General features: G+C 39.6%; 1 protein-coding gene across 26 annotated transcripts in view; it reads right to left on the bottom strand.

Annotated features, from left to right (window-relative positions):
* Nucleotides 1-27,135, bottom strand: part of NRCAM (neuronal cell adhesion molecule) — a 283,739-nt gene that overhangs the window by 94,647 nt on the left and 161,957 nt on the right. For 14 of the 26 annotated variants that reach the window (XR_012904139.1, XM_075929879.1, XM_075929866.1 and 11 more), the window contains 8 exons: nt 19,152-19,350; nt 16,150-16,167; nt 12,212-12,317; nt 8,375-8,571; nt 7,345-7,467; nt 5,014-5,184; nt 4,385-4,441; nt 1,013-1,124 (listed from right to left, as the gene is read on the bottom strand). Coding sequence is in view for 25 of the 26 variants with exons in the window: in XM_075929879.1 (XP_075785994.1) it covers nt 1,013-1,124; nt 4,385-4,441; nt 5,014-5,184; nt 7,345-7,467; nt 8,375-8,571; nt 12,212-12,317; nt 16,150-16,167; nt 19,152-19,242 (875 nt within the window). In the remaining variant the exon portion in view is untranslated. The remainder of the gene's footprint in view (nt 1-1,012; nt 1,125-4,384; nt 4,442-5,013; nt 5,185-7,344; nt 7,468-8,374; nt 8,572-12,211; nt 12,318-16,149; nt 16,168-19,151; nt 19,351-27,135) is intronic. The other 12 variants (XM_075929894.1, XM_075929905.1, XM_075929962.1 and 9 more) reach the window with 3 other exon arrangements.

Here is a 27,135-nt window from a genome sequence, read left to right as displayed (position 1 = left end):
TACAGGACTATGTAGCACTTTAAAGACTAACAAGATGGTTCATTAGATGAAAACCATCTTTGTTAGTCTTTAAAGTGCTATATAGTCCTGTATTTTACTCAATTTACAACTTTTAACAGATAATTAACTGATAACGGGAAAAAAAGAACTAAGTACTAGCAGTGTTTGCTTAAGCAAGAGCTGAGGGATGTTCCAAGGACCCTCACAGCCCTAAGAAGGAACTGAGAGGGTGGGGGGGGGGGGGGCAGCAGGGGTATATATCAGCCGGTATACCAGTGCCACTCCAGGGGCCTGTGATAAAAGTATTATTTTGTGATTTCCTATGTATACAGGTGGGGGGCAGAAAGGGGTGGTAGGAGACTACCATATGCTGTATTACGGAAACATAATTGATATAAATATATGCCAATTAATAAATTAATTTACAAAGGAAAGCCAGAGATGGGAATAGACTGTGGTCTAAGGTTTCCCAAAAAAGTTATCTGCAAGGTAATGTCAGGAAATACAGATCAAATCAGCAGGTTCTTACTAGTGCCTGAAAGTTTAGTTATCAGAAATGTGAGGAAACAAGAGCACTGGCTTGATTTAGGCACGCCATGAAAACCTGACAACAAACACTTCCCTACATCTCTGCAGATGCATCCCATGTGTAGCCTGAAGCACCCTGCTATTCTACTACCAGGCCGCTCTTATGCATCAATAATCCATGCTTCTGAGTTTGTGCAGTAATTTTGTGATGTGCAAAGTTTGGCCAGCATAGGAAGGGTTGTTTCATTTTTGTCTTAAATATATTTTTAACCTATCAGTATCCAAATAAATGTATCATGTTTTGAAAACAAACACCTCACTTTTTAGTTTCTATCTGCTTGTCTCTGTGCATCTAATATATCAACCATTATGACATCTAGCATTATGCTATGAGTACTTTCTATGCCTTGATTTTCTTTCTGAAATATTATTCGGTATTTCTACTTTGTATTTAAAAAACACTTTGGCTGAAAAAGCAACTCACAATCCTTCTGCAATGCACTCCAGCAAAAGTACATTTCCCCTCAGTTCCACTTTAGTACTTGTGCTCCCCACTGGAGTTAAAAGTGCTGGTCGTCTCTCTGTCAATGGCTTGGCTGATTAAAAAAATTAGAATAATGAAAATAATCAGAAACATATATTGTAAACATATTTCCCGTCCCAGCAAGAACCCATATGCTTGTAATACATATGAAAGCTGACAAAAACATATGTATAGTCATGTATGATGATAGTGTATTTATTAATATTAAAATATGGGCTTAGTTTCATGCATATGGCCATTTCAGAATTTAGCACAGGAATTTTTCTGTGTATTGTTCAATTTAATTAAAAAATCCTTTTGTAAGAATTGCACAGCTACTAAGGGTTAGGGTTTTGGCCAACATGCTAGACTCTTATGAGGCATTTAATTTTGGACACATACATTAAAAACAGCCAACATGTTTGATATTCTTGCTTAGGCTCTGATGCTGCAATTTGATGGGTTCATACGGACTCTTACATCTGTGAAGAGCTCCATTCACTTCACCTAGGCTCTGCATAGGGGAAGGGGTCCATCTATATGGATCATATTACAGGAATTGCATTCAATAGCTAATGTTTTCTGTACTTCCACCAGTAGTACGAATAAGACACAGAAAAAAACTGAACCAAAGTAAACCTGTTGTATTGAAAAACCATGAGTAACCAGATATATTTCAGTTTAAAATATGCTTTGCTCAGCATCTTCCAGTTCACAAAGAACTTTTCTCATAAACCTCACCCATGTTTTGTCCTTTTAAAATGTAATTTTCATTTGAATGTTTCTGCAAACCTGAACTGTATGATCAATTCCTTTCTCCATGACAATAAAAATTAAATCACATGGCCAATATACAGTCATACATCTAAACCCAAATTTATATACAGATTACTATATCTGCTTCCACAACCTTTGGGACTTCTTGATTTAATTCAAAGACTATTGCATACTCCATTTTAGAATTTTAATTATACAGAAATCAAATCAAAGTGTTTTCTCAAAATGAACTGTTATAAAAATACTCAAGTACAGGCAGTCCCCGGGTTACGTACAAGATAGGGACTGTAGGTTTGTTCTTAAGTTGAATCTGTATGTAAGTCGGAACTGGCGTCAGCTGCTGCTGAAACTGATCAGTTTCAACCGCGGCTGAATCTGGATGCCAGTTCTGACTTACATACAGATTCAACTTAAGAAACCCAGGCGTCCCCAAGTCAGCTGCTGCTGAAACTGATCAGCGGCTGATTCCAGGAAGCCTGGGGCAGAGCAACTCTGCCTCGGGCTTCCTGTAGTCAGCCGCTGGTCAGTTTCAGCAGCGGCTGACTTGGGGACGCCTGGGGCAGAGCAGCTGGGGTGCTGCTGGGTTGCTCCAGTAGCGCAGAGGAGGCGCGCTACTGGAGCAACCCAGCAGCACCCCAGCTGCTCTGCCCCAGGCGTCCTGATTCAGCCGCTGCTAAAACTGACCAACAGCGGCTGAATCAGGATGCCTGGAGCAGAGCAGCTGGGGTGCTGCCCGGTTGGTCCGGAGCGACGCTGCGGGACCAACCCGGCAGCCCCCAGCTGCTCTACCCCTGGGGTAGGCAAGAAAAGCCTGGTCTGCTGGGGGGGGGGGCACTAGCTGCACCCCCCCCCCCAGGAGACCAGGGAGACGGGGGTGGCGGGACTGCCCAAGTTCTCCACGGCTTTGCTCCGTCTCCCTGCTCTGCTGACCTGGGAGACCCGGAGCAAAGCCGCAGAGCACGCGGGCAGTGGGACAGTCCAGGCGCGCTGTGGCTGTCCCACTGCTGGCGTGCTCTGAGGCTTTGCTTCCCGTCTCCCTGCAGACCAGGCGGCGGCTTTGCTCGGGTGTCCCTGGTCTGCTGGGGGGGTCCAGCAGCTTTGCTGGATCCCCCCAGCAGACCAGGGAGACCGGGAGAAGCTTTTCTCGCCCCGGAGGACACGGGTGGCGACCCGCCGCCCGTGAGTTCCGGGGTGAGAAAAGCCCCGTTCGTAAGTGCGGATCCGATGTAAGTCGGATCCGCGTAAGTCGGGGACTGCCTGTATTCTATCATAATAGTTTAAATCCCAATAGCACAGAGCAGTGATTTGAATCATTATAATAGTCTGCTGTGGTATTTTTTTAAGCTGGATACCAATATAAAGATGTATATGGTTTGTTTATCTGGACATAAAATGTATGGCTAGATTAAGTCATAAAGAACACATTAAAATAATTTTAGGATGTAGTACCTAGAAAACCTCAAATGCTAGTATATGAAATGTGCCCCTTCAGAAGGAAAAGAGACAGAGAAAGGGAAACATAAAAAAGGCCACACTACAGTAAACAATCTGTCCATTTCTTGCACTGAAAAAATCCACTCAAGGCTATGGAAAATCCTGAAAAAATGATTTCTGCTATCTTGGGTCGTGGGCCAATTGAATGGATTTTTAATAATTGCACTATATACATCACTGTATTTGCAAGTCATTATTATGCTATTACATAGAAATCCCACTCTTATGCTGTGTTTAATTTAACTATTATTAGACAATTAAAAGTTGTCATGTTCAGAATTCAATAATTCAGAATTAGTATCTACAGTACCTCAGATATGGAAAAGGTTTCAAGATAAACACAATAAAATAATAATGATTTCTTACTTATTTTCCACCTATCACATAAAATGTAAAATTCTGGAACCAGACCCTCAGCTGATATAAACTGGTGTATATCCATCAAAGTCAACTGAGCAAAGTAGATTTATACTGGTTGAGGATATGGCCCACAGTGTAAAAAACCAGATCATTCAACATAGGTTCAATTTAAAGGTAATTTAAAAAAAAAATCTAAAACATTTCTATGAAGTTAATTTTACAAATCTAGTTTTACATTTATTAAACAGATTAAACATGAATGGTATATTAAATAAATTATTAAATATCAAGAGTATATGATAAAATATTTAAAGCTACTATTAATGCTTATGATATAGTATGTGATATTGACTAGTCCCAGTGATAATTAAGATTTCCATTTATCAATGATATTATAAATGATCATAATACGGAAGCAATTAGACAATCTGCAAAATCTGCCAATGTGACTGTACTCATTTGTTGTAAAATTGACTTTTTGTTGTGTATCATATTTTTTACACTACATTAAAATTATTTTAGTTTTTTTAAAGGCTCACACTGTGCAGTCACTTTGTAAAGAGTATATTATCACCAGTACTAATGGATTTATTGATTAGAAATTGGAAAGGGGGATCAAAGGTAAGTAGCCGTGAAGGTGAAGTTAGTTAACTAAATTCTACTATGAAAGAGGGAACACCAGTGGGGATCACCAAAACTCACCACTGTAAAAATCAGTGTCACTCAAATTAGCAGATATAGTTTCATTCAATGAATCCACTGAAATAAACAGAATATCATGAAGAATGCATATAAGTGGGGTAAATCAGAGTACTGGGTATTAAACATGAATCTTTATCGCCATGTTTGATTTAACAGTAAAAGCTGAGGGCAATATGTTCTTGCACATGTCTGCTGATTAATTCATTTGAATAATCATGATTGTTATAAACTGGTGTATGCATGTAGAATTGCCAATTTAAAATCAATACTTATCACACTGTAATTTTTAAATAAATAAAACAAAATATAGTTACAAAATATAGGTGATCTGAATGAGAAATATTGAAAAGGAAACATTATATATTTAATGTAAAAATTTAAAGGTGAACCTAGATAGCGAAACAACATGTATTATTTAGATCAGCTCATGTTTTTTAAAATACTTACAAAGAAAACTGGGCATTATTATTTACAAGTTGTATACAATTATTTCTTATTTATTATGATGAAAATAATATTTATGATGAAGGTAATATTTCTCTCACATAAAACCACTTAATTGTAGGTCAGTAAGTGAAAAATCTAGATAAATACAACGTACTTGTATAATTAAGAAAAGTACTGCTTACTTGAAAAAACCTTCACAGAAATAGGTTGCTTCTGTTGTATAGTCTGAGTGTGATTAAATCTTGCATAACAAATATAGTCCTCACGGGTGTCCTGTGGTTTTACATTGGAAAAATAAAGGTCTCCATTCAGACCTTGGGAAACTCTTTCATTTTGAGGCAGTCTTTGGAAAGCTAAGTAAAAATAAGGACACATTTATTTTAATTATAATACATACAGACATATGTGATCTGCGATCTCACGTGAGACCTACCTTTGCCTTTTATAATTGCTCATCCCTTTCTAAGTGCTCTCAGTTGTGTCCCTATCTCTCCTCAAAAATGCATGAGCAAATATAAAACCACAAGAGACAGGCAGACAGCACCAATGGTCTTTACACACACTGCTCATGAGCAGCCTCTCTGCTGGCCTAGCCCTACCTGATGTGGAAATGTGCAGCAGCCTTACTCAAGGAGACTGGATTTTATCCTCACTGAGACACTACACTGTCTGCTGTAATATTTCATAGAATCATAGAATCATAGGACTGGAAGGGACCTCAAGAGGTCATCGAGTCCAGCCCCCGGCCCTCAAGGCAGGACCAAGCTCTGTCTACTCCATCCCTGACAGATGTCTATCTAACCTGTTCTTAAATATCTCCAGAGAAGGAGATTCCACCACCTCCCTTGGCAATTTATTCCAATATTTGACCACCCTGACAGTTAGGAATTTTTTCCTAATGTCCAATCTAAACCTCCCCTGCTGCACTTTAAGCCCATTACTCCTTGTCCTGTCCTCAGAAACCAAGAGGAACAAATTTTCGCCTTCCTCCTTGTGACACCCTTTTAGATATTTGAAAACCGCTATCATGTCCCCCCTTAATCTTCTTTTTTCCAAACTAAATAAGCCCAGTTCATGAAGCCTGGCTTCATAGGTCATGTTCTCTAGACCTTTAATCATTCTTGTCGCTCTTCTCTGTACCCTTTCCAATTTCTCCACATCTTTCTTGAAATGTGGCGCCCAGAACTGGACACAGTACTCCAGCTGAGGCCTAACTAGTGCAGAGTAGAGCGGCAGAATGACTTCACGAGTTTTGCTTACAACACACCTGTTGATACAACCTAGAATCATATTTGCTTTTTTTGCAACAGCATCACACTGTTGACTCATATTCAACTTGTGGTCCACTATGACCCCTAGATCCCTTTCTGCCATGCTCCTTCCTAGACAGTCGCTTCCCATCTTGTATGTATGGAACTGATTGTTCCTTCCTAAGTGGAGCACTTTGCATTTCTCTTTATTAAACCTCATCCTGTTTACCTCTGACCATTTCTCTAACTTGCTAAGGTCATTTTGAATTATGTCCCTATCCTCCAAAGAAGTCGCAACCCCACCCAGTTTGGTATCATCTGCAAACTTAATAAGCGTACTCTCTATCCCAATATCTACATCATTGATGAAGATATTGAACAGTACGGGTCCCAAAACAGACCCTTGAGGAACTCCACTTGTTATCCCTTTCCAGCAGGATTTAGAACCGTTAACAACAACTCTCTGACTACGGTTATCCAGCCAATTATGCACCCACCTTATCGTGGCCCTATCTAAGTTATATTTGCCTAGTTTATCAATAAGAATATCATGCGAGACCATATCAAATGCCTTACTAAAGTCTAGGTATATGACATCCACCGCTTCTCCCTTATCCACAAGGCTCGTTATCTTATCAAAGAAAGCTATCAGATTAGTTTGGTATGACTTGTTCTTCACAAACCCATGCTGGCTATTCCCTATCACTTTATTACCTTCCAAGTGTTTGCATAGGATTTCCTTAATTACCTGCTCCATTATCTTCCCTGGGACAGACGTTAAACTGACCGGTCTATAGTTTCCTGGGTTGTTCTTATTCCCCTTTTTATAGATGGGCACAATATTTGCCCTTTTCCAGTCTTCTGGAATCTCCCCTGTCTGCCATGATTTTTCAAAGATCATAGCTAAAGGCTCAGATACCTCCTCTATCAGCTCCTTGAGTATCCTGGGATGCATTTCATCAGGACCTGGTGACTTGCTGACATCTAACTTTCCTAAGTGACTTTTAACTTTTTCTTTGTGTATCCTATCGTCTAAACTTACCCTCTCTCTGCTTGTATTCACTACGTTAAGCACACCTCCAGACTTCTCAGTGAAGACCGAAACAAAGAAGTCATTGAGCATCTCCGCCATTTCCAAGTTTCCTGTTACTGCTTCTCCCTCCTCACTAAGCAGTGGGCCTTCATAAGTAATGGCAAATTATTCAGAACAGTAATAAAATTGTCAAGAAATGTGTTCTTTAGTCAGATATAATAAAAACTTACAATTATCCATCCAAAATATTATAGGTGGTGGTAAGCCAACTGGAGGGCTGCATTGCAGTACTAGGGGATCACCTTCTCGGACATGTTTTGGTTCTATTTTTTCTTTAGTCCACAAGGGGGATCCTGTGGAAAATAATTTTTACATTTACATAAATTTTGGTTTGATAAAGTTCTTATGAAAGAATTATATGTGTAACATAACTTAAAAGGAAATGTCTTTGACATTTACTATACACAGATTATAACTTCTACTTCTGAACAGTTGTTTCCTTTGGGAAAAAAGGGTTCATTATATTATTGTTTATATATTTTAGAGAATCACTGCTTGAATGTAAATAATTAAACAGAAAAGGGGTTCTTGTGGGTAATCACTAACATTTGACAAGTTTGATTCTGGAAAATGTAGAAAAGCAATGTATACAATTAGAAAAATCAAAGTGAGTCCGTTCGAAAATGGAATGGCATGTGGAGAGATTTAACAAAGACTATAGTAAAAAGAAGAGCAGCTCAAGAAACTACATTTGAGCTCAAGAGCAGTGATGGTTGAAACAAGCTAATATAATAGCACAGTAAATGTTAAGATTTGGGGACAGGAATGTGTTTGTCTCAATATTTCCATGTTAGGACTTTATTTAAAAAAAACCTAATTGCTTTGAAAAAATAGATTTAAAAAAATACTCCACATCAAAGAAATATGTTAAAGATTTAAAATTCTTTTTTCTAATTGTAATGTTTTATACACTGCCCAATTTTAAACATGACAAATGAGTCAGACATACTGAATACCAGGAAAACATTGGGTTTTAACTTACTAAGGAACTTTGGAGAAAATTGGCAGCTTTTCATGCAGTACAGCACTAAACCAGAGTATCAGAAACCATACAATTACCTTCTAACAAGATCGCTTTGATGATTAAAAAGATGTCTTTTTTTATGAAAGGAAAAAAGAAAATAATTAAACCAAAAATTTCACAGCAAAATGAGTAAGTACAAATATTTCAGTTAGGATTAATGTCAAAGTTACACTTACTAGATGATCGGATAACAATGTTATTGGAAATTGCTGCTCCACGTTCATTCTTTGCTGTACACTGATATATACCTTCATATGCTTCTGCTTTTCCACCATTCATAATGTTTATTACAAGGGTTCCTGAGTTTGGTTTCACTGTTACCCGTGCATCTTTATCTATATCAAAATGAGTTCCATTACGAGTCCATGAGAAACTAGAATAATAAACACAAGAATAGATTATTAAAGATTTTGAAAAAACAAGAAAAATAACTAGAAAATCTCTTCTAAATAGCATGTAGATGTATGTCCGTAACATAAATAAGAAGAATATTTTTGAATGATTTAACTAGAAAATGAGTAATAAACACATATGGTTTGAGACAAAAGACCTGGCTAGATTAGTTAATAGATGCCATTTTTAAGGTCAGCATTTTTATTATATGTTATTTATACTATTACAATTAGAAATTATTATTTATAATATGTATATTATAATAAGGATTATAACAAAGACTGCAATGCTAATCACAGAGAAAAAATTGTTTCATTTTCCACTAAAGCTGATACAGTTAGGTCTGCTAGAATTGATATTGTTAAAAATAGATTAGCATTTCCATTATAAAGCTCATTATTCAAAGGGTTTACAATGGGCCTTTAAGAATTTGCTCTGGGCTAAAATGCGTCATGTAAGATCTCAGCAGGAGATTTTTTAAGTTCCCAGAGTGAATAAAAAGGTAATATTGTGGGACTGATTGTTTTTCACCATTCTAATGCAAACAGTTGTGATTCTACAAATTAAATGTTGCATTCTGCTAGGAAATAACAAATCTCTTAGGTTCTTTTCAGTCTCTCTCAAAACACTAAAAAAAAATAGATCCATAGTATGCCAATCCTACTGCTCTAAAAATGCATTCATAAATACATACTTTCTTACTTCCAAAATACATTGATATAATTCTAGGATCATGTCTATATGGCCTTATCTCATGAGGTTCTGAGCACATACGATCCCTAGTGTAGTCAGTGCGTGTGGCTAATACTCAAAGGTCAGACCTTTAAACGAAAGTCAACCATACACTGCACATTTATATTTGATTACTAGTGAGATTGTTACATATAAATCTAAACACATGCAGTACAAGTGAAATTCAACAAACTCAGGAAGGTTCACACAGCTTCAATTGTGGTATGTCCTCCTACAGTTTGATGGAAAAGGAGAGTTTCTGTAATCTATGAGCATCACAAGTAGAAGGCAGATGGAGCTCAATTTTACCTTCAGATAGATAGGTGTGGAAGGCGCAACATAGGTGCTTGAACTTGGGATAACAAGATCTAAAAGTATGAGCTCAAGCTAGAAAGACAGGTTAGCTACAGGCAGTAGCACACTCAGAAGCCTCCATCTATGGTTTAGTCAATAGCAGGTGACAAAGAGGCACACTTTGCATTAACATGAGTTACACTCTCTCCCTAACTGAGAAAGTTCACAGCTAAATACAGAGATCCATAGCCATGCTCATTCCCACTTGTGGCTGCAGGGATCTAATCCAGAACCACTTGATCTAAAAGGTGAACCTCTGCTGTTTGACCTAATGGATCAAGTCAATTAGCTCAATCAAAAAAAATTGGTCACATGGTGCCTATGAAAATATAACTAAGCTCAGGTTGCCCCCTCCCCACCTTTGGAAAATGCACTTCACAAACTACAATAAACATTAAAAATTCATCATCTCACTTAACACAGAGTTTTTAGAGAATGTCATTACCTCTGTTAAAATAAGAAATCCTGGTGCTGTATTAATTCTAGACATGCAACTGCACCTCTACAACAGGGATGACATTAAAAACATCTGACTTTAAAAACAATGAGCGCACAACAGAGAAAATCACTTGGCTCTCAATTCTGGTGTCCAGATTACAGCTGCTCCCAGTCGTCAGAAAGAACAACTGCTTGAAAAGTCCTGCTGACCCATGGGTTGGAGTATGCTCAATGAGCTCTGTGGCACTAGGTTATACTATGTAAGTGGAGCATGCTCAGTACACAAAATGTTTGGTAAATTTTACTCCTAACCTCTATCAAATTTCTGCTACACGTGTACAAATGGCAATTTTCAGAGGTTTATAATTTGAACAAATTTAGGTGAATTTTCATGAGGACACCAAACAGAACCCTTTCTTTGATCCCAGAGTTACATAATGGAATATTTTCAAGATCTCTCTCTAAAAACTGGAGGGAATTATAACTTCTCAACAAAAGTTGTTAGTTTTTTTAACTTTGGTGAAACAATGTATTTTTGCCTAACCTCATTTTAGAAAATAGCTGAACTCTTTCTACTGAAATTTCAGCCAGAATGATTAAAAATGGGCAAAGTTATAAGCAACTGAAAACTGGGTTTTATAATGGATTTTATTGGGAAACTAACTATAGGGATCACCATCACTTCTGTCTCTAACATAAATATGAGTAATATGAAAGCTATAAAATAAACCTAGAAAATCAAGGACACTCAAGTTAACCTGACTCAATGCCTTTGCTCACTGCATTTTCCATTGTTATTTCAAACTTTTGTTTGTAAAAGTGAACAATTTAGAAATTATGGACTACAGGCAGTCCCCGGGTTACGTACAAGATAGGGACTGTAGGTTTGTACTTAAGTCAAATTTGTACTTAAGTCGGAACTGGCGTCCAGATTCAGCCGCTGCTGAATCTGGACACCTGGGACAGAGCAGCTGGGGCGCTGCCGTGTAGGTCTCCGCAGCGCTGCACCTCAAACTGAAACTGATCAGCAGCGGCTGAATCGGGACACCTGGGTTGGTCCAGTAGCGCCGCTCCTCGGCGTTGCGGGACCAACCGGCAGTGCCCCAGCTGCTCTACCACAGGTGTCCGTGAGAAAAGCCTAGTCTGCTGGGGGGGGGGGGGGGCGGCACTAGCTGCGCCCCCGCCCCCCAGCAGACCATGGAGACACGGGCGGCGGGACCAAGACGTGCCGTGGTGCCGCCGCCCGGGTCCTCCGCAGCTTTGCTCCGCGTCTCCTTGGTCTGCTGGGGGGGGCCACCAACAGACCAGGGAGACACGGAGCAAAGCCGCGGAGGACCTGGACGGCGAGAGCGCCCAGATGCGCCGCGGTCCCGCCCAGCAGACCAGGGAGACGCGGAGCAGTTTTTCTCGCCCCAGAGGATGCGGGTGGCGGGACCTCGGCGCGTCTGGGCGGTCCCGCCGCTCGCGTCCTCCGGGGCGAGAAAAGCCCCGTTCGTAAGTACAGATCCGACATAAGTCGGATCCGCGTAACTCGGGGACTGCCTGTATATCAATCAAGCAAAGAATGATGCAGGCTGTGCATTAATTTGAGACCCTGCCACCCCCTCTTTCAGCCTTGTGCTCAGAAACCAGCTGCATTTTAGGAATTCCACCATGCCATCCAAGGGCTGAAAGTGATAAAACCTGTGCTTTGGTATGCCTTGTAATGCTTCCTGCGTAAAGCTGCGTATCCCTTCAAAGTAATGATCACTTTTGTTGATTGTCCTACAGAAAACTTTTAAGAGGACATTTCAAAATTTAATGCTATGCATTTTTAGAATGTAAACTGGATATTGTTCAGTTCAGTGGCCTCAGGACTTCTATGTGAAGGGCTCACTTAATGCTATTATTATTATGATTACAAAAATAACAAGGACAGTAAGCATAAGCCCTGATTTGTTGTCATTAATTTACATTAAAGCTGTGTGCTAGTCTAGAAAATTACTTCATTTCCTCTGAGTTTTCATATTTGTTATTCTAGATTTTCCACAGTATTTCTGTTAACAGCAAAAAATAAAATAAAATAAAATAAAATAAAATAAAATAAAATTACTAACCTAGGAGGTGGCTTTCCTTTTGCTTCACACTGTATTACAATATTCTCTCGTGGGTCAACAATGTAGTTTTTTGGAGACTGATGAGTTATTGTTGGAGGCTGTGATACTTAATTGTAGAACATAATTAAGAAATATTAAGAAACAATGATATTTTCAAGTTACCAACACACCAGTTTTATAGGAAGAAAAGACAAAACGAGCAAGAAAACACCTGTATTAAAGTATCCTTTGCATTCAAAAGGCAGGGTGCTCTACTGTTGTAAATCCGGTTAGCTATATTCACTTTAATGAAGTTGTGCAGATTTACCACAAATGAAGACCTTTCCCAAATCATTTTAATGGATATTTTAATATACTACAGATCTCATTCAATATTTGTGAAGCCAAAGGACACCTGAATCCGTAATGCCAACAACTATTTCAAAACAAACAAATAAGAGCCCAAACATAAAAAGAGCCTCTGTTCAGTGTACTCAAACCAATCAAAAGCGATGTACATTATTTTCAGTTTATAAGCACTGAGGATGTGTTTCAGACACTCCAAGTAGGAGTCCACTCCACATTAAATTTCAGAGGTATCATGGCTAATTTATATTTGAGGTATTATTTAATGACAGCTACATTTCAGGAGTAAAATAATTTTTGCATATATTTGTACCTCAAAGTTTGGCTATTCCTTAAGTGTTGAAAAAATAAGTATATCCACTGAGGAGGGAATGAAACAGATATTGAGAGAATTAGGAATATGGATGTATTAAAAATAGCAGTTGGGAAAATTTCTTTTTATTCTCTTAGGGTACATTTAGACTATGTGCTTCTTTTGATAGAAGCTTTTTCGAAATAATATTTCGAAAAAGCTTCTTTCGAAAGAGATCATTGAGACAGCCACCACTTTTTTCAAAAAAGCGATCTGCTTTTTCGAAAGAGAGCACCCATGCAATATGGATGCTCTTTTTCGAAAAAGCCCTGTTTGCCTTCAAGAACACCTTTTTTCAAAAGAGTTCTTTCGAAAAAGGCGTTCTTCCTTGTAAAATGAGGTTTACTGCCATTGAAAAAACTGCTGCATTCTTTCGATTTAATTTCAAAAGAACGCAGTGGCAGTCTAAATGCAAGTGACTTTTTTTTGAAAAAAAAAAGCCACTTTTTTCGAAAAAACCCTATAGTCTAGACATGGCCTTAGTATTGAAGAAACTAAAACTGATTTTGCATTTTCTACCTTTTTCATAAAATAAGGAACAGCCATTTTGCTGAATTGTCCAAGGATGAACAAGAAATTTCAGGGTCAGTGAAGTGCTCAAGACTGATTGGCATGGCTTGAAAATCATTCCCCAGGTGAAGGAATTGGTGCCAATTTATGTAATTTGCAATCATTTACCACTGACTGGACCTCTCTTTGCACAGAATGGAATGCAAAATTTCATGACCAAAAAAAAAAGAGTTGCAGACAGTGCCAATCAATGTCTCACTGCATATCTCATTTTCAATCTGTTTTGCACTACAGTGGCAGTCAGCGTACCATTACAGTAGTTCAGAGTTCTATCGCTGAATATGTTCAGCTTAAATAAAGTCCATGATATCTCTCGGGCTGTGATTTTCCTCACATATTCTGCTTTCTTCCCCAAATAAATTCCTCTGAAAAAAATAAATTATTGTGCACAAATGCATCTACTCCTCAGACTACAATTAATCACTGAACTATCTGAACTAATATGTCCGGGTATCGTCATGAACCCCTCAGATGGGTAAAAAATATCATTGACAAAAACATTCACCATAAAGTTTCTCTGGGACCACTTCCTGGTGTAAGGATTGTAGCGCTGTGGCCTCAGATCGTGCTAACTATGCTGCAGGGAGTTGTAAAACAACTAGGCATGGTTTTCCAGCTGGTTAGTACCTCAAAATTAGAAGAACTCTTAGGAAAAAATGGTCCTGATCCTATCTACGGGAGTTGAGAGTGCTCAGCTTCTCACAATAATTTATCAAGTACTGGCTCTTAACTACCACACTGATAGGAAGAAACCAAAATTCTCAGAGCAGAACTTGGGCCAATCTTTTTCCGCAAATTTTGGAAACTTTCATTGACTAATTACAAATGCACATTTCTCTATTTGACTAGCTAATACATATCTTGAAAAGAGAAAGAGAAATGATTTCACAAAGGGACTAACCATTCCAGGAGATACTTCCCAGTGGGCTACAGTGGGAGTTGCACATACCCATCTCCTGAAATAAAAAGGTACCAGATCTTTTCAGTATCAATGAAAAAAATGACTATTTAGCCTTTACAAATTCACTGTATCTTGCATTTAGTTAGGCTTCACAGGTTTCTGACCTGACTAAGCAAATGACTAGCAAGAGCAATTTAATGAGAAAACATAACTAAATGTTACAGAAATCTTGATTAGCATCCTCATGCAAATGCTATAAATTTTGCCAGCTAGTAAATGGGTATTGCCCAATCTGCTTTAGACATAGCCAGATGCAAAATTTGCATCCCTAGTTCAGGACCATCTCCTTCCCAATAACTAGGTGTGTTGGGATATCAGATTGGCCCATTAAAGAAAAAATTCAGCTATAAAGCTGAGTTTTATATTATGGGTATTTCCTATCCTCAAATTTCCAATGAGCTTACTGCTGTGCAGAACCAAGTGGTAGTCTTAAAGGCACTATACATAGGGAATGGTGGAACAGCCAGGGGGACATGTTCAAATACCATTGTATAATACCCAAAAAGAACAGAACAAATCCTGCAGGGTTCGCATTTCCTTTCCTCACTGCAGACAGGAAAGTGACTGCGAGGTTATTTTCCCAGGATAATAACTTCTTCAAATGTTCCTGTGGAGGAGCAATCAGAGGCTAATTCTTTTTCCCTCTGTGGAACAGTTTTCAGGACCAGAACAACCAGGCTATGTCTACATTGGCAAGATTTTGTGCAAATACTTTTTAACGCAAGAGTTTTTGCGTTAGATTATTTGTGCAAGAGAGCGTCTACACTGGCATGTGCCTTTGCGCAAGAGCATCCGTACCAGCGTAGACGCTCTCTTGCGCAAGAAAGCTCCGGGCTTTCTTGCGCAAGAAATTCATGTTGCCTGTCTACACTGGCTTCTTGCGCAAGAACAGTTGCACAAGAGGGCTTTTTTCTGAGCGGGAGCATCATAGTTCTTGTGCAAGAAGCACTGATTTCACACATTAGAACGTCAGTGTTCTTGCGCAAGAACTCGTGGCCAGTGTAGACAGGCAGCATGTTTTTGTGCAAAAGCGGCCGCTTTGGCGCAAGAGTGTGCCAATGTAGACACAGCCCCAATGTTCTAGGATAGCAAAAGAGGTTTGAAAAGGGGTTTAATCTGAACACTATTTATGACACTATATTGATAGGACCTGATGCACATAAGACCTCAATCCCCCATTAAGATCTGCAAACATTCAAGCCTATGTGAAGTCCTATTGTATTTGAACTCACTGGATTCAAAATGGGCATAATGGCTGTACTAGTGGTGTATCTTGAAGTAATATTGGACCTAGTTAATTCACTTTATGCACTGTTAAGAAAGACATAAAAATCTCTCCATCTTCAGAGGTATAAAAAAGAGTGGGTTATATATACAAACATCTCAATGAATTCAGTTTAACCAAAAGTGTTTACTCCTGAAAGTAGTAAAAACAAATTGCTTAACAACTAATAAGGCTCTTAATGTTCAGGTAAAGTAAAAATCAAACAGAGTTTGAATGTTTATTTTATAAAATAAACTGACAGGTATACAATAGTATTTTCTTTCCATTGCATGCACAAATCATTTAGCCACAGCAAACACAATAGTGAACAAATACAAGAGCCACATTTTTTGGACATCAAATTCAATGCTCAGCAAAATAAGTATTAATTATAAGCAGCACACATTTTATTTTGCACTCTTCTATTTTTAAAAACATAAACTTACATTCTTTGAGAAGTATTGCTTTTTCCCCCCATCAGAATCAGCAGGTGAATGGGCAAACAAAGATTAAAGAAAACCATTTGTTAGTAGAAATTTAGCGTCTGAGAGAGGGAAGGTAAGTATCTCTGACAGATACATGATCTTCTACAAAGAGAACATTTACCAACATTACCACACAGTAGTAGCTGAAATACTAAAAATGTCCATTGTGTCAGGAAATACTACAGTATCTCAGATTCTACTATACAGGAAACTGCTCTGAAATGTTCACTTTTTAACAGAAACCATGCTATGAGTAACATTGACCTAAAAAGAACATAGAACATTGATTCAAAAGTACTGAGGAGGTAGGACATCAGAATTAATAGAGTGTAATGGCGCTCACACTGCAGCCAAAATCAATCTACTCATTTGATCATTTGAAAGTACAAAGGAAACGCTTAAGGCTACAATAACTCTTACAAAGACAAAAGCTTCTGACTCTATTCCACAGACATGCAATTACTTTCAGTTTGAAAAATAACGGAAAACCACAATTAATCTTCATTGTCATGTGGTATAGCATATGATCTCATCTTCCTTCCAGTTACTTTGCATATGGTCCCATCATAAATAATATTTCAGAGAATGAAAAGACTAAAACTACCTGTTGCTAGCTCTGCTGTTGATCATCCATTGGTCATAATAAGATAAATGAGAACTTTCTAATTATTTTAACCATTATTTAGCAAAACAATAATTTAGCTATAGACATTTGTTTTCTTTGTTAATGGATATTTGTCTGTATCAACTGAAAAGTATCTGCCTTTGTACTATGTGCTCAAACAGAACTATAGAGACAAAGGTAGGAGGGCATACTGCTTCTATTGTTAAAAGCTGGCATGATATGGGGAAGAGATCCACTGGTGCTATCTATTGGGGGCAAGATAATTAATATAAGGAAATGCTTTTACTGACTTTCATGTGCCCAGATACCAATGTGGTGGGCACATTAAAATCATTCAAATAAATGATTATACATTTCAAACTTATGAACAGGTTTGAATTACTTTTCATTTTATTCTGTAAAGTTGAAGATACAGGGAAACAAATTCAATTTACAAATTCTTGTGTTTTGTATCTTGTAATAAAAAACAAATCACAGTGTAGTGGGTTAGTAAAATAGAGCTGTAGGAGCATTTACAAATCAAGTTTCATTTAGCTATATTGATCTTGTAGCAGAAATGAAAGTCATTAGTTTGAAATATTGGGGAAACCTATGAAAAACACAAATGCTTGCAATTTAATATTGTTATTAAAGAACAAAAGCAATTACAGTAGTAGATATATAGATATGTGCATGGAAGATGGTAATTTGGAGATGCTCCATCATAAGATACAGAATTATAAACACAGGACTTTAGTGATGTGCTTTGGAAGCTGGGATTATTGCTTAATGAACCCCATGATCATTTTGTGGTGTCAGAAGTGCTGAATGAGAAGGAAACTCTGCAGTCATTTTAAAGTTAACTCCTGTGTTTGCAACTGAAAGCGGAGGCAAGGGGAATGTGTGGAGCAGCAAACGAAGAAGAACAAAGGCTTTTCTATATATTTTATGAACACAATAGTAGCTTGACTAGCTTAAGAAAGGAAAAGAAACCAAAAAAAAGATGTTGCAACCTCCATTCAGTCTGCAATTGTCAGGCAATGTTGCCGAGAAGTGGAAAACATTCCAGCAGAAATCCGAATTGTATTTAGCAGCTATAAGGCAGAGGAGAAAAATGATAGTGAAATCCTCAGTTGCGTTTGCATATTGTTTGTGGAGGAAGCATTGGATATTTATAACAACTTGTAGTTTTAAGAATATGAAAAATCATGAAGTAAAATAAAATACTAACAATTTCAGGAATTTTGCATGCCCAAAGGGAATGAGATCTTTGAGAAAGACACATTTTATATGTATGCAAAAAAACTGATGACATGGTAGAGCAATATATATTATTTTGCATATTTAAGGAAATTCAGTACAACCTGTTACTTTGGTGAGTTGATAGAGTATCTGCTTAGAAGCTGGATAATCTGAGGCATTAAAAACAATATGTTAAAGGAGAGACTTCTCCATGAAGAAGCTTTAACATTAGAAAAAGTTGTCCAAAGGTACACGGCAGCAGAAACTGTGAAAGCAAAAGCCAGAGAGCTGAACTCACCAGAAGGGATTATCCAAGTACTGAATACAAAATAATATAGTCAGAATAGGTCAAATCAAAAAGTGGAACCACTCACTGTAAAAAGCACTGGTAGGAAGAAGAGTGAATACAAATGGTTATGCGGAAGGTGTGGATCACAGCAAGGTCTCAATGTGTAGCTTTTGTGAAATTCTTGCCATAAATCCGGGGAAAATTATTATTTTGCAAAATTCCCCAGATCCCAAATGCAGAAAAGTCAAGTGCGGTCAGTTGAGGTTGAGGAGTTTTCCACAGACAGCAAAGAGACAGCAAAATGCAAATCCCTAACACAAAAAACATCCTCTATCAAATTTTAAGTGCCTACTCCATTGCATGGAGATATTAGATTTTCCTGAAGAAAAAGGTTACCAATTTTTTAATATGAGAAAACAATGCATTTTTCTCTAGGCTTGTTCTTGTAAATGACTGAACTATTTTGGTTAAAATAAAATTCAGCTGAAATGGTCAAAGTTTGTCAAAGTTATAAACCACTGAAGACAGGGTGTTATATTGTGAAGTATAGGGGAAACCTTAATAATAGACACTGATACCAGCATTACCTGTCCTATAACAGACACTTTCAGAAAAGTGTGATAATTATGGAAATGTTCTGTCAGATACTCTCAGGCTAATTATGCAAGCCATTTTATTTGTACATTTTTTTAAAAACATCATAAATTGAATGCAAACAATGATAAAAATGTTTTGATACATAGGTTGCTCCTTCATTCTCAATGTTTGACTTTAGATGTTGTCATTATCTTCCATTATAACATGATTGTTTCAGAAGTTAATACTTACGATCAAGAGGTACTTCCAATGCAGCAATCATCTGGCTCAGAAATAGAATCAAGGAAGCTCTGCTTGCAGGTGTGCTTTTTTTTGTCATCATTATTTTAAAGATGGGTTAGTTAACTTCTGCTGAGAAAAACAAGTCCAACTTTCTTTTCTTCTTACCAAATGAGATGTTGGAATAGTTATGTAAATGTAACCAAGAAGCCTAAAAGGGCAGAGTAAGAGAATAATGATGTTACAACTCAACAGAGATGTCCCATCAGTAGAGAATTAGTTATATTCTCCCATATATTATACTTAGGACTAAGAGTCCAGTATCCTGTCTGCTGACAGTGGCCAATTCCAGATGCCCCAGAGAGAGCGAATACAACTGGAAATCATGAAGTGACCCCTCCCCTGTCATCCATTTCCAGACAAACAGTGGCTAGGGACACCATTCCTACCCATTCTGGCTAATAGCCATTGATGGACCTAGGCTTAGGTCCATAATCTAGGATTATGTTTATACTACAAGGTTTCTTTTGGAAAAATGATAGTTTTTCAAAAAAAACATTCAATTACATCCACACTGCAATCATGTTCTTTCGATAGAAAATTGAAAGAACAGAGGGGTTTTCCCGGGTTTGGTAATCCTCTTTTGGAAAAAGGTGTGTGTTGACGGGGAAGAGGGTTTTCTTTTGAAAGAAGAGGCCTCCAAGAAAAAGCACAGGTGTCCTGGTTACCATTCCATCCAAAGTAATCACAATTCTACAGTTCCTGTCTCCTGGCCCCTCTTAAAGCTGCAGGCACCCTGGACAATCCTTGTGGCAGGAAGTCGGCCCTGGGAGCAGTACCTGACCGTGTGGCTCTCCCTGATACCCAGAATATCAGCAATGGCCGAGCCACAAGCCCCCTGCAACCTCCCTGGTCCTCACAGGGAGCAGCCCCACAGCTCTCAGGACCCACCCAGGAGGACAAGAGGCGGGCACCCTCCTTGTCCAGAGCGGAGATCCTGTCCCTCCTTGAGCTATGCGGTGAGGAGGAGACATTACAGGATTTCCGTTTCAAGCGGCGTAACACTAACATTTTTGGGCACATGGCCGAGTCTCTGGTGGAGCACAGACACCCAACCCAGGTCTTGGAACAGGTCCAGAGTAAAGTTAAATGGCTCAGCCAGGGATACGTGAGGGCCAGAGAGCGCAGCTTGTGTTCTGGGGCAGGACCCCACACCTGCCCTTACTACCATCAGCTGCACCAAATCCTGGGGGGGTGGGGAAGCCATTTCCCCACCCATCATCGTGGACTCTGGCCTCGACACCTGCGGAACGTTATTGTATTGTGTCCCAATGTCAGCCACTTCAAAATAAGACATATCCTTAATTCAGTTCACTGCATCTGGAATGGTTCAATTTCAAATCACCAGTGTTGTATAACAGATTTCCTTTCTCCATAAACATTTTTATCAAATATTTCAAACCAGTGTATCCAGCCTATATTTTTCACAAGAAGGTGCATGTAAACAATCTTTCATAGTAAAATTTGGCAGGAACAGCTGGTTCAGGAGAAGCTGTTTAATAGATTTTCAGAAAGATTTTGGATGTGCCAGTAAAACTAAAGTGGCATTTCCTGTATTTTTTGCTGACATGTTTGTTGTGAGTGAGGTCAAACAACAGGCTCTGTGTGTGTGTGTGTGTGTGTGCGTGCGTGTGTGTGATGAACACAGACAAGCAAAATATTATTTTACAGCCTAAATGGAAGTATTTTTTAAAAACAGGAAGACATAAATAAGCTTGGAGAACAGGACTAGAATAAGAAATGGCTGCTAGCTATCTGCTTGCTTACCCATCTCATACAGCTGGAAGGGACCTTGAGAGCTCATCATCAAGTCTAGTCCTCTGCCCTCATGGCAGGACCAAGTACCATCCCCAGCAGATTTGTCCCAGATCCCTAAAAGGCCCCCTCAAGGATTGAACTCACAACCCTGGGTTAAGGAGGCCAATGCTCAAGCCACTAAGCTATCCCCCAAAGCTTAAAAAGCTTTGAGAGACTGGGTTGCTTCACTAGGGAAGAAAAAAAAAGAAAATAGCAAACAGTCCCTTTGAAATGTATGAGGGGAGCTGGGAGGAAGAGCACATACAAAGAAGGAGTAAACAAGATGGTAAAAATCTATGCGGACACCTCAACACTTAATAGAGCATGTCTCCATGAAACCAGAGAGATTAAATGCTTCCTATAAATGCTATTGGGATGGGGGAAGCCACATACTACCTCTGATGTAGTCCTAAAGGAATAATGCATCCATGATCTCTTAAGTGCAGCTGGTGCCCACCTTTTTAGGAGAATGTCTGGTGTGTGCCATCCATTGCTAGCTGGTGGCATGGTCCCTAATAATCAGGCCATCATAATTTTGATGTACAAATATGCACATGACCTCACAAATACAGCCCAGCCTATTTACACCGTTCTAGAGTTGTCACGTTAATGTCAAATAGGAGGTTGGAAATTTGAACAACTAAGATGCTGCAATAAAGGAATAATCACAAAAAAACTGTAGGAAAAAAGTGCAATCTATTTACATATGCTCATGAATACTGGAGATCCAGCTCAGACACTAAAAAGCCAAGTAATATTGTACATAAACTGATAGTACATCAAACTCTTTCCTTCCCTCCTAGGTCTAATATTTGTATTCTTTAAGTAGACAAACATATGAATATTTTATAATAAAGGGCAAGGAACCTTTTTTCAGGGAAATTCATCTGTTTTGAGCAACCGCATACAGTATCCCAGGGAAACAATGAAGAAAAACATTTCCACATAGGGGAAAGAAGAATTAATAAAGAGAAGCATTCAATGATTTGCACTGAAAAAGCTTGTATACTATAAATATTCATCTTATGGCACACATAGTTCTTTCCATAAAAACACGTAATCAAAATATTCTATTTTTTGTGATTATAGCAACTCCTTTATCAGTCAAGTCAAGATCTTTGATACAGCTAAAATTAAATATTCAAATTAGAAACAGTTATTATAATTCAAAATCTTAAAAGCTACCACAGTCTGATTACTATTGAAGCCATTATTGATTCTCAGGAATAGTAATAATGCCATCTAGACATCATATATATTTTTATTGACGGCAGTGTGGTTCCACTGGCTTGGGACTCAGGAGGAGACCTGCCTGTAACTCAGTGAATGACTTTGGATGAGCCACTTCACCTCCCTGAGCCTCTGTTTATTGTCTCATCTTTTGTTGATCTTAGCAATTTAGATATAAACATTCTCGGGCAGGAACTGTGACTCTCTGTGTGTTAGTACAATACCTAGCTCAATCAAGACCCAGTCTTAGCTGAGGCCTCTAAATATTACTACATGCATACTATAATATATATATAAGATAAAAGCTGCATAACTTCCTATGAGTCATACAAAAATTCATGCATTCCTAGAACTTTGGAAAGCACTACTATGCTACCTCCAAATAGCATTTTCTATATTTTAACAATAGTTAAAATGGCACAATTAACATTAATAGAATAAACATAATTCACAAAATATCATGCAATGAAAAAAACCACTGCAGGATGTACATGTGTGTGTTGAAGTCTCAGGAAAACAGCCCAGTTCATAATGAACAAGTCACAAAATATACATGAACATTTCACTTACCACTTCCTTCACAGTAACGATGGCTTTAGACTGCAAGTTCTTTGAGGCAGGGTCTGTCATTTACTATAGATTTGTACAGTCTCAAGCACAACAGATCCCTGATCTGCCTGCTTCTATGGGCTGCCACAATATAAGGGTAAAATAATTAAAAAAGTAAACTAGTGTTTATATGCCCAGTCTGTTTTTGTTCTGTATCACTCTGTTGTAAATGACAACTCTGATTGCAACAATTTAATTTACTCTCTTCTCCATGGGCTCCTCCTGTAATAGGCTGAGCACTCTGGACTAATACAATGGAGTTGTACTTAGGAGCAGGGCTTCCAATTGCCTGGAGTCAATTTTAGGCTGAGGTTGTATCAGCATAACTGTGTTTCAAGACAAGGCTTAGGAAGCTCAAGGTGGCTTTTGCAGAATTTCCAGTACGCTTCCCTTTCTCATATGGGCATTTCTGCATGGAGTTGGAGACCGGGGGAATCAAGTGGGCCTTAGGTTTAAAAACAAAAGAAGAATATCAGCTCCTATATATATGAATACTCCTCACTGAGAGATCATGGGCAATTGGTATCAGGAGCCAAAAGTTTTTAGTTCATTTGTATTTCCGGTCTCCTCAAGAGCCTGTGCCATTCTACTCTGAAAAGAGGCAATCCTAAATATTGCACCTTCTTATTCAGTAGCTTTGTACCATCACCCATCTGTCCAGTTATTCACATCTGCTGAAGTTTCTGATAAAAGTAATGCAGCTTTTTACTTTGGCTAGTTCTGCAGTGTTTGTGGAACTAAAAAAAATATGGTATTTCTTGTGTGTTAAGAAGAGTTTACAAGGCTGGCAGTTAGAAAAACAATATTTTTACTTGTAAATTAAGCACACTTACGATCAGAGAATTACTGAAGACTAGGGTCAGAAGAGATCTCAGGAGGTCATCTAGATCTGTTTTTTCTTAATTTTTTTGAGACTACGGAACACCTAACAATAATATTTTTATGAGGAACACCTATGAACATTTTCTTCAAAAAAAATTGTTGACAGACAAAAAAAGACAAAAACAAAGAAGAGGTCGCAGCACACCTGCGAGTTGTTCACGGAACACCAGTGTTCTGTGGAACATAGTTTAAGAAACACTGATCTAGATGGCTTGTTCTAAAGGTCATTAAGATATAATATATAGGCATCCCCATAATACTATAGTTTCATTCATTTTTGGACTAGTAGTAAAATCTTCAAAAAACACCTGAGCACTTATGGCCAGATTCACAAAGATGATGGTGAGAAAAGAAGGGGGAAGGAGAGTGAGATGAAGTTCTGATTGGCTTTCAGTGAGGCAGACAGCCAATCAGACTGTGATTTCCACTTTGCCCTCCTTCTCAGTCCTACTCTACAGAACTCAAATTTGCTATCTTAACCTTGCTTTGAGCAACGGACTGGAATGCATGCATCATATTTGCAAGCAGGGATGCCAACAGGTGTGTGAGGCAAAGGAGACAGCTGCCCCAGGGCCTGGCAATTTTAAAGGACCTGGCGTTCAGGGCCACCAACACTGCTACCATGGCAACAGCAGCCAGAGCCCCAAGAGGTGCGAGGGCTGAGTGCGGGAAGCTACATAGCCTCCAGCTCTGCCTCTTCTGGACGAGGCCCTACACTTTACAAGAGCCTGATGCTGAGCCACTCCCCCGCTCCCCACAAACCTTGGCCAGGGTCCAGCAAAGTCTGTCACCAACTGTGATGGATGGAAGAGGTACTCCCCTGTATTAGACATCCCAGCCATTCAGTTAATTAATTTGCCTGTAAAGGGCTAAGCCCAGCAATAGGGGATACCCAGGAAGTGTTGGCAGGGAGCCAGGAGAGCCAATGCGAAGAGAGTGAGAAATTTGAATAAAAAACAGGTTCTGCCTGCTTCAGTTCTTTGTATGAATTCAGAGTAAGCGCTGGGAGAGAGAAATGGACTGAGCCAAGAATAAGGCATGGATTCTCCAGCAATATCCATGTCTAAGAAAACCCTAAACTTTGGAATAACAGATGTAAAGTACAACAGGGAATGCTTAGTTAAAGGTGATGAAGTTATTTTCTAGTTTGTAAAGTCTATACTAAACCCAGCTAACTGTAACTTTTAAACTGAATCCCAGGGAAGTAGTTCTCTGTACTTTTAATATGCCTTTTTCAGTTGCTCTGTAACAAATACAGGCAGTCCCCGAGTTACGTGGATCCGACTTATGTCGGATCCCTACATACGAACGGGGCTTTTCTCGCTGCGTCAGGCTTCCTGTAGTCAGCCACTGGTCAGTTTCAACAGCGGCTGAATCTGGACGCCAGTTCCAACTTACATACAAATTCAACTTAAGAATAAACCTACAGTCCCTAGCTTGTACGTAACCCGGTGACTGCCCGTATATGCTTTACAAAATATATCTTGTTTTTTTTTAAATAAAATCACCTTTTTAAGACTATGACCTGATTCCTGTGTCCTAGAAGAGAGGTGGTTCTATGTGCACGTGCCAGAGATTGAAGATCAACATTACAGTTTGTTTCCAAGCTCTCTCCTAAAGAGGGTTAAAGAGCTTGGAGTTACCTCACAGGAAGAAATTCCCATGTGATTCTTCCTGGAGTCTCAAGACAGTTTTGCATTTGGGTAGTACCACCCAAGGTCAAGGAATCTGTGACTGAGGAGAGTTTTCTTAAGCAGAAGCCTTTAGCAGGAAGATAGTTTAAGGTTTCTTGCGGAACCCCACCATCTGCCACTTGACAACAGCCCTGTTTGCGGGAGGCATCATCCCAGAGCAAAAGTACAGAATGCAATCCAGTTCTCACACTAAACTACAAGGGAAGGGTTTTTAGTATTCACAAGTAGTTCTTCAAAAAAAAATCTACAGCACACCACCACCTAACTCTGGGCTGCTGGGAGATGCTTATCTGTGCTTCTGATCCAAGAGTCACCTAAGCACTGTGAAAGGAAGAAGGAAATCTCTGAAACTTTATCCCAGTGAATAGGGTACTACACAGGAAGTGGAAGACCCCTGGCTCAACTCTTCCTTCCCCAGGAGGGGTAGGAGGGATTGAAACAGGAATCTGCCACTTTTTAGGTGAGTGCCTTATCTGCTGGGCTATAGAGTCATTCTAATACGTTTTCTGGCCCAATTACTACAGGTTATAATTCCCTGGTCCTACTCCCTAGCGATCAGACTGGCTCTAAATCAGGGAATTTGCTGAACCAGGGGAGGTCAGTGCCGGCCCCTATGCTGCTGCTGGCTGCAGGACTCCACTATGGCTATAGCAGAGAGGGCCTGAGCCTAGGGGCCAGGAGCACAGCCTTGCAGGAGTGCACCAGGTGCTAGAGTCACCAGGCTATGCTTACACCTCCACCACAGTGTGGCTGCAGAGATCCATGGCTGGTGACAAGCTGGGAGCACAGCACAGTGCGTGGTGTGTCCTTATGGGGCTGCGCTCCTGGCCTCCAGATGCAGGGCTCTGCAGCCACCCTACCTCTTTTCCCAAGAGGCCTTGCCCAGTTCCCTCTCAGTCAATGCTGGCCCTTCTGCTGCCACCAGTTCTGTCACCCTGCCTCTTTGCCTGAGCAGCATCCGTGCCACTGACCTTGCTCCTCCCACTCCCTTCCTGAGCTTTAGCACTGTAAATAACTTATTTGCAGTGCTCTGGAAACTCGAGGGCAGTGGAGGAGCTGCTGAGCACAGGGCTCAGCTTTCCCCTGTGAGTGCTCAAGCCCAGGAGCAACCTCAGGGATGCCAGGCCATGGAGATACAGACTACAGAGATACAACCTGTATTTAATTATTGAGTTCTTTAATTAAAGTGCAACAACTTCCATAGGTGAGGCTACAGGAGGCTCTACATCAGGGTATCTTATAGACCAATGATAGGGTACTCACCTGAGACATGGCTGATCCCTGCTCAGATCCCTTCTGCCCCTATGAAGGAAAGGGGACTTGCAGAAGATTTCCAAGGATGTCAGATAAACTGTAACATCTAGGGGAGGTGATAGGATTGCTCGGCCTCTGGAAGATGTGTGTGTATGTGTCGGGGGGGACTGGCTCTATGTGCCCAGAAGAGGCGGGGCCTGATATAGAAGAGGCAGGGCTTGGCAGCCAACCCCCCAGTGCTGCCCAGAGAGTGCAGTGCACCCCCTGGCCCTCAGAGCTAGCTGGAGTGTGCAGTGTGGGGCTCTGCATGGCTCTTCTAAAGGGTTTGGGGCTCTGGCCACCACTGCCACTGCTGTCGCAGTAGTAGCAGCAGCAGCCGGGAGCCCTGGACCATGTAGATTCCCTTGGCCACCTTGCCCCTTCCCTGTCAGCTGGCCTAGTGACATCACAATAGATTTTTGGGACTTTCT

Source organism: Pelodiscus sinensis, chromosome 1, assembly GCF_049634645.1.
Source record: "Pelodiscus sinensis isolate JC-2024 chromosome 1, ASM4963464v1, whole genome shotgun sequence".
In the NCBI taxonomy this organism is placed as follows: domain Eukaryota; kingdom Metazoa; phylum Chordata; order Testudines; family Trionychidae; genus Pelodiscus; species Pelodiscus sinensis.
Note: the sequence above shows the minus strand (reverse complement) of the source record. Positions and strands in the feature narration are given on the sequence as shown.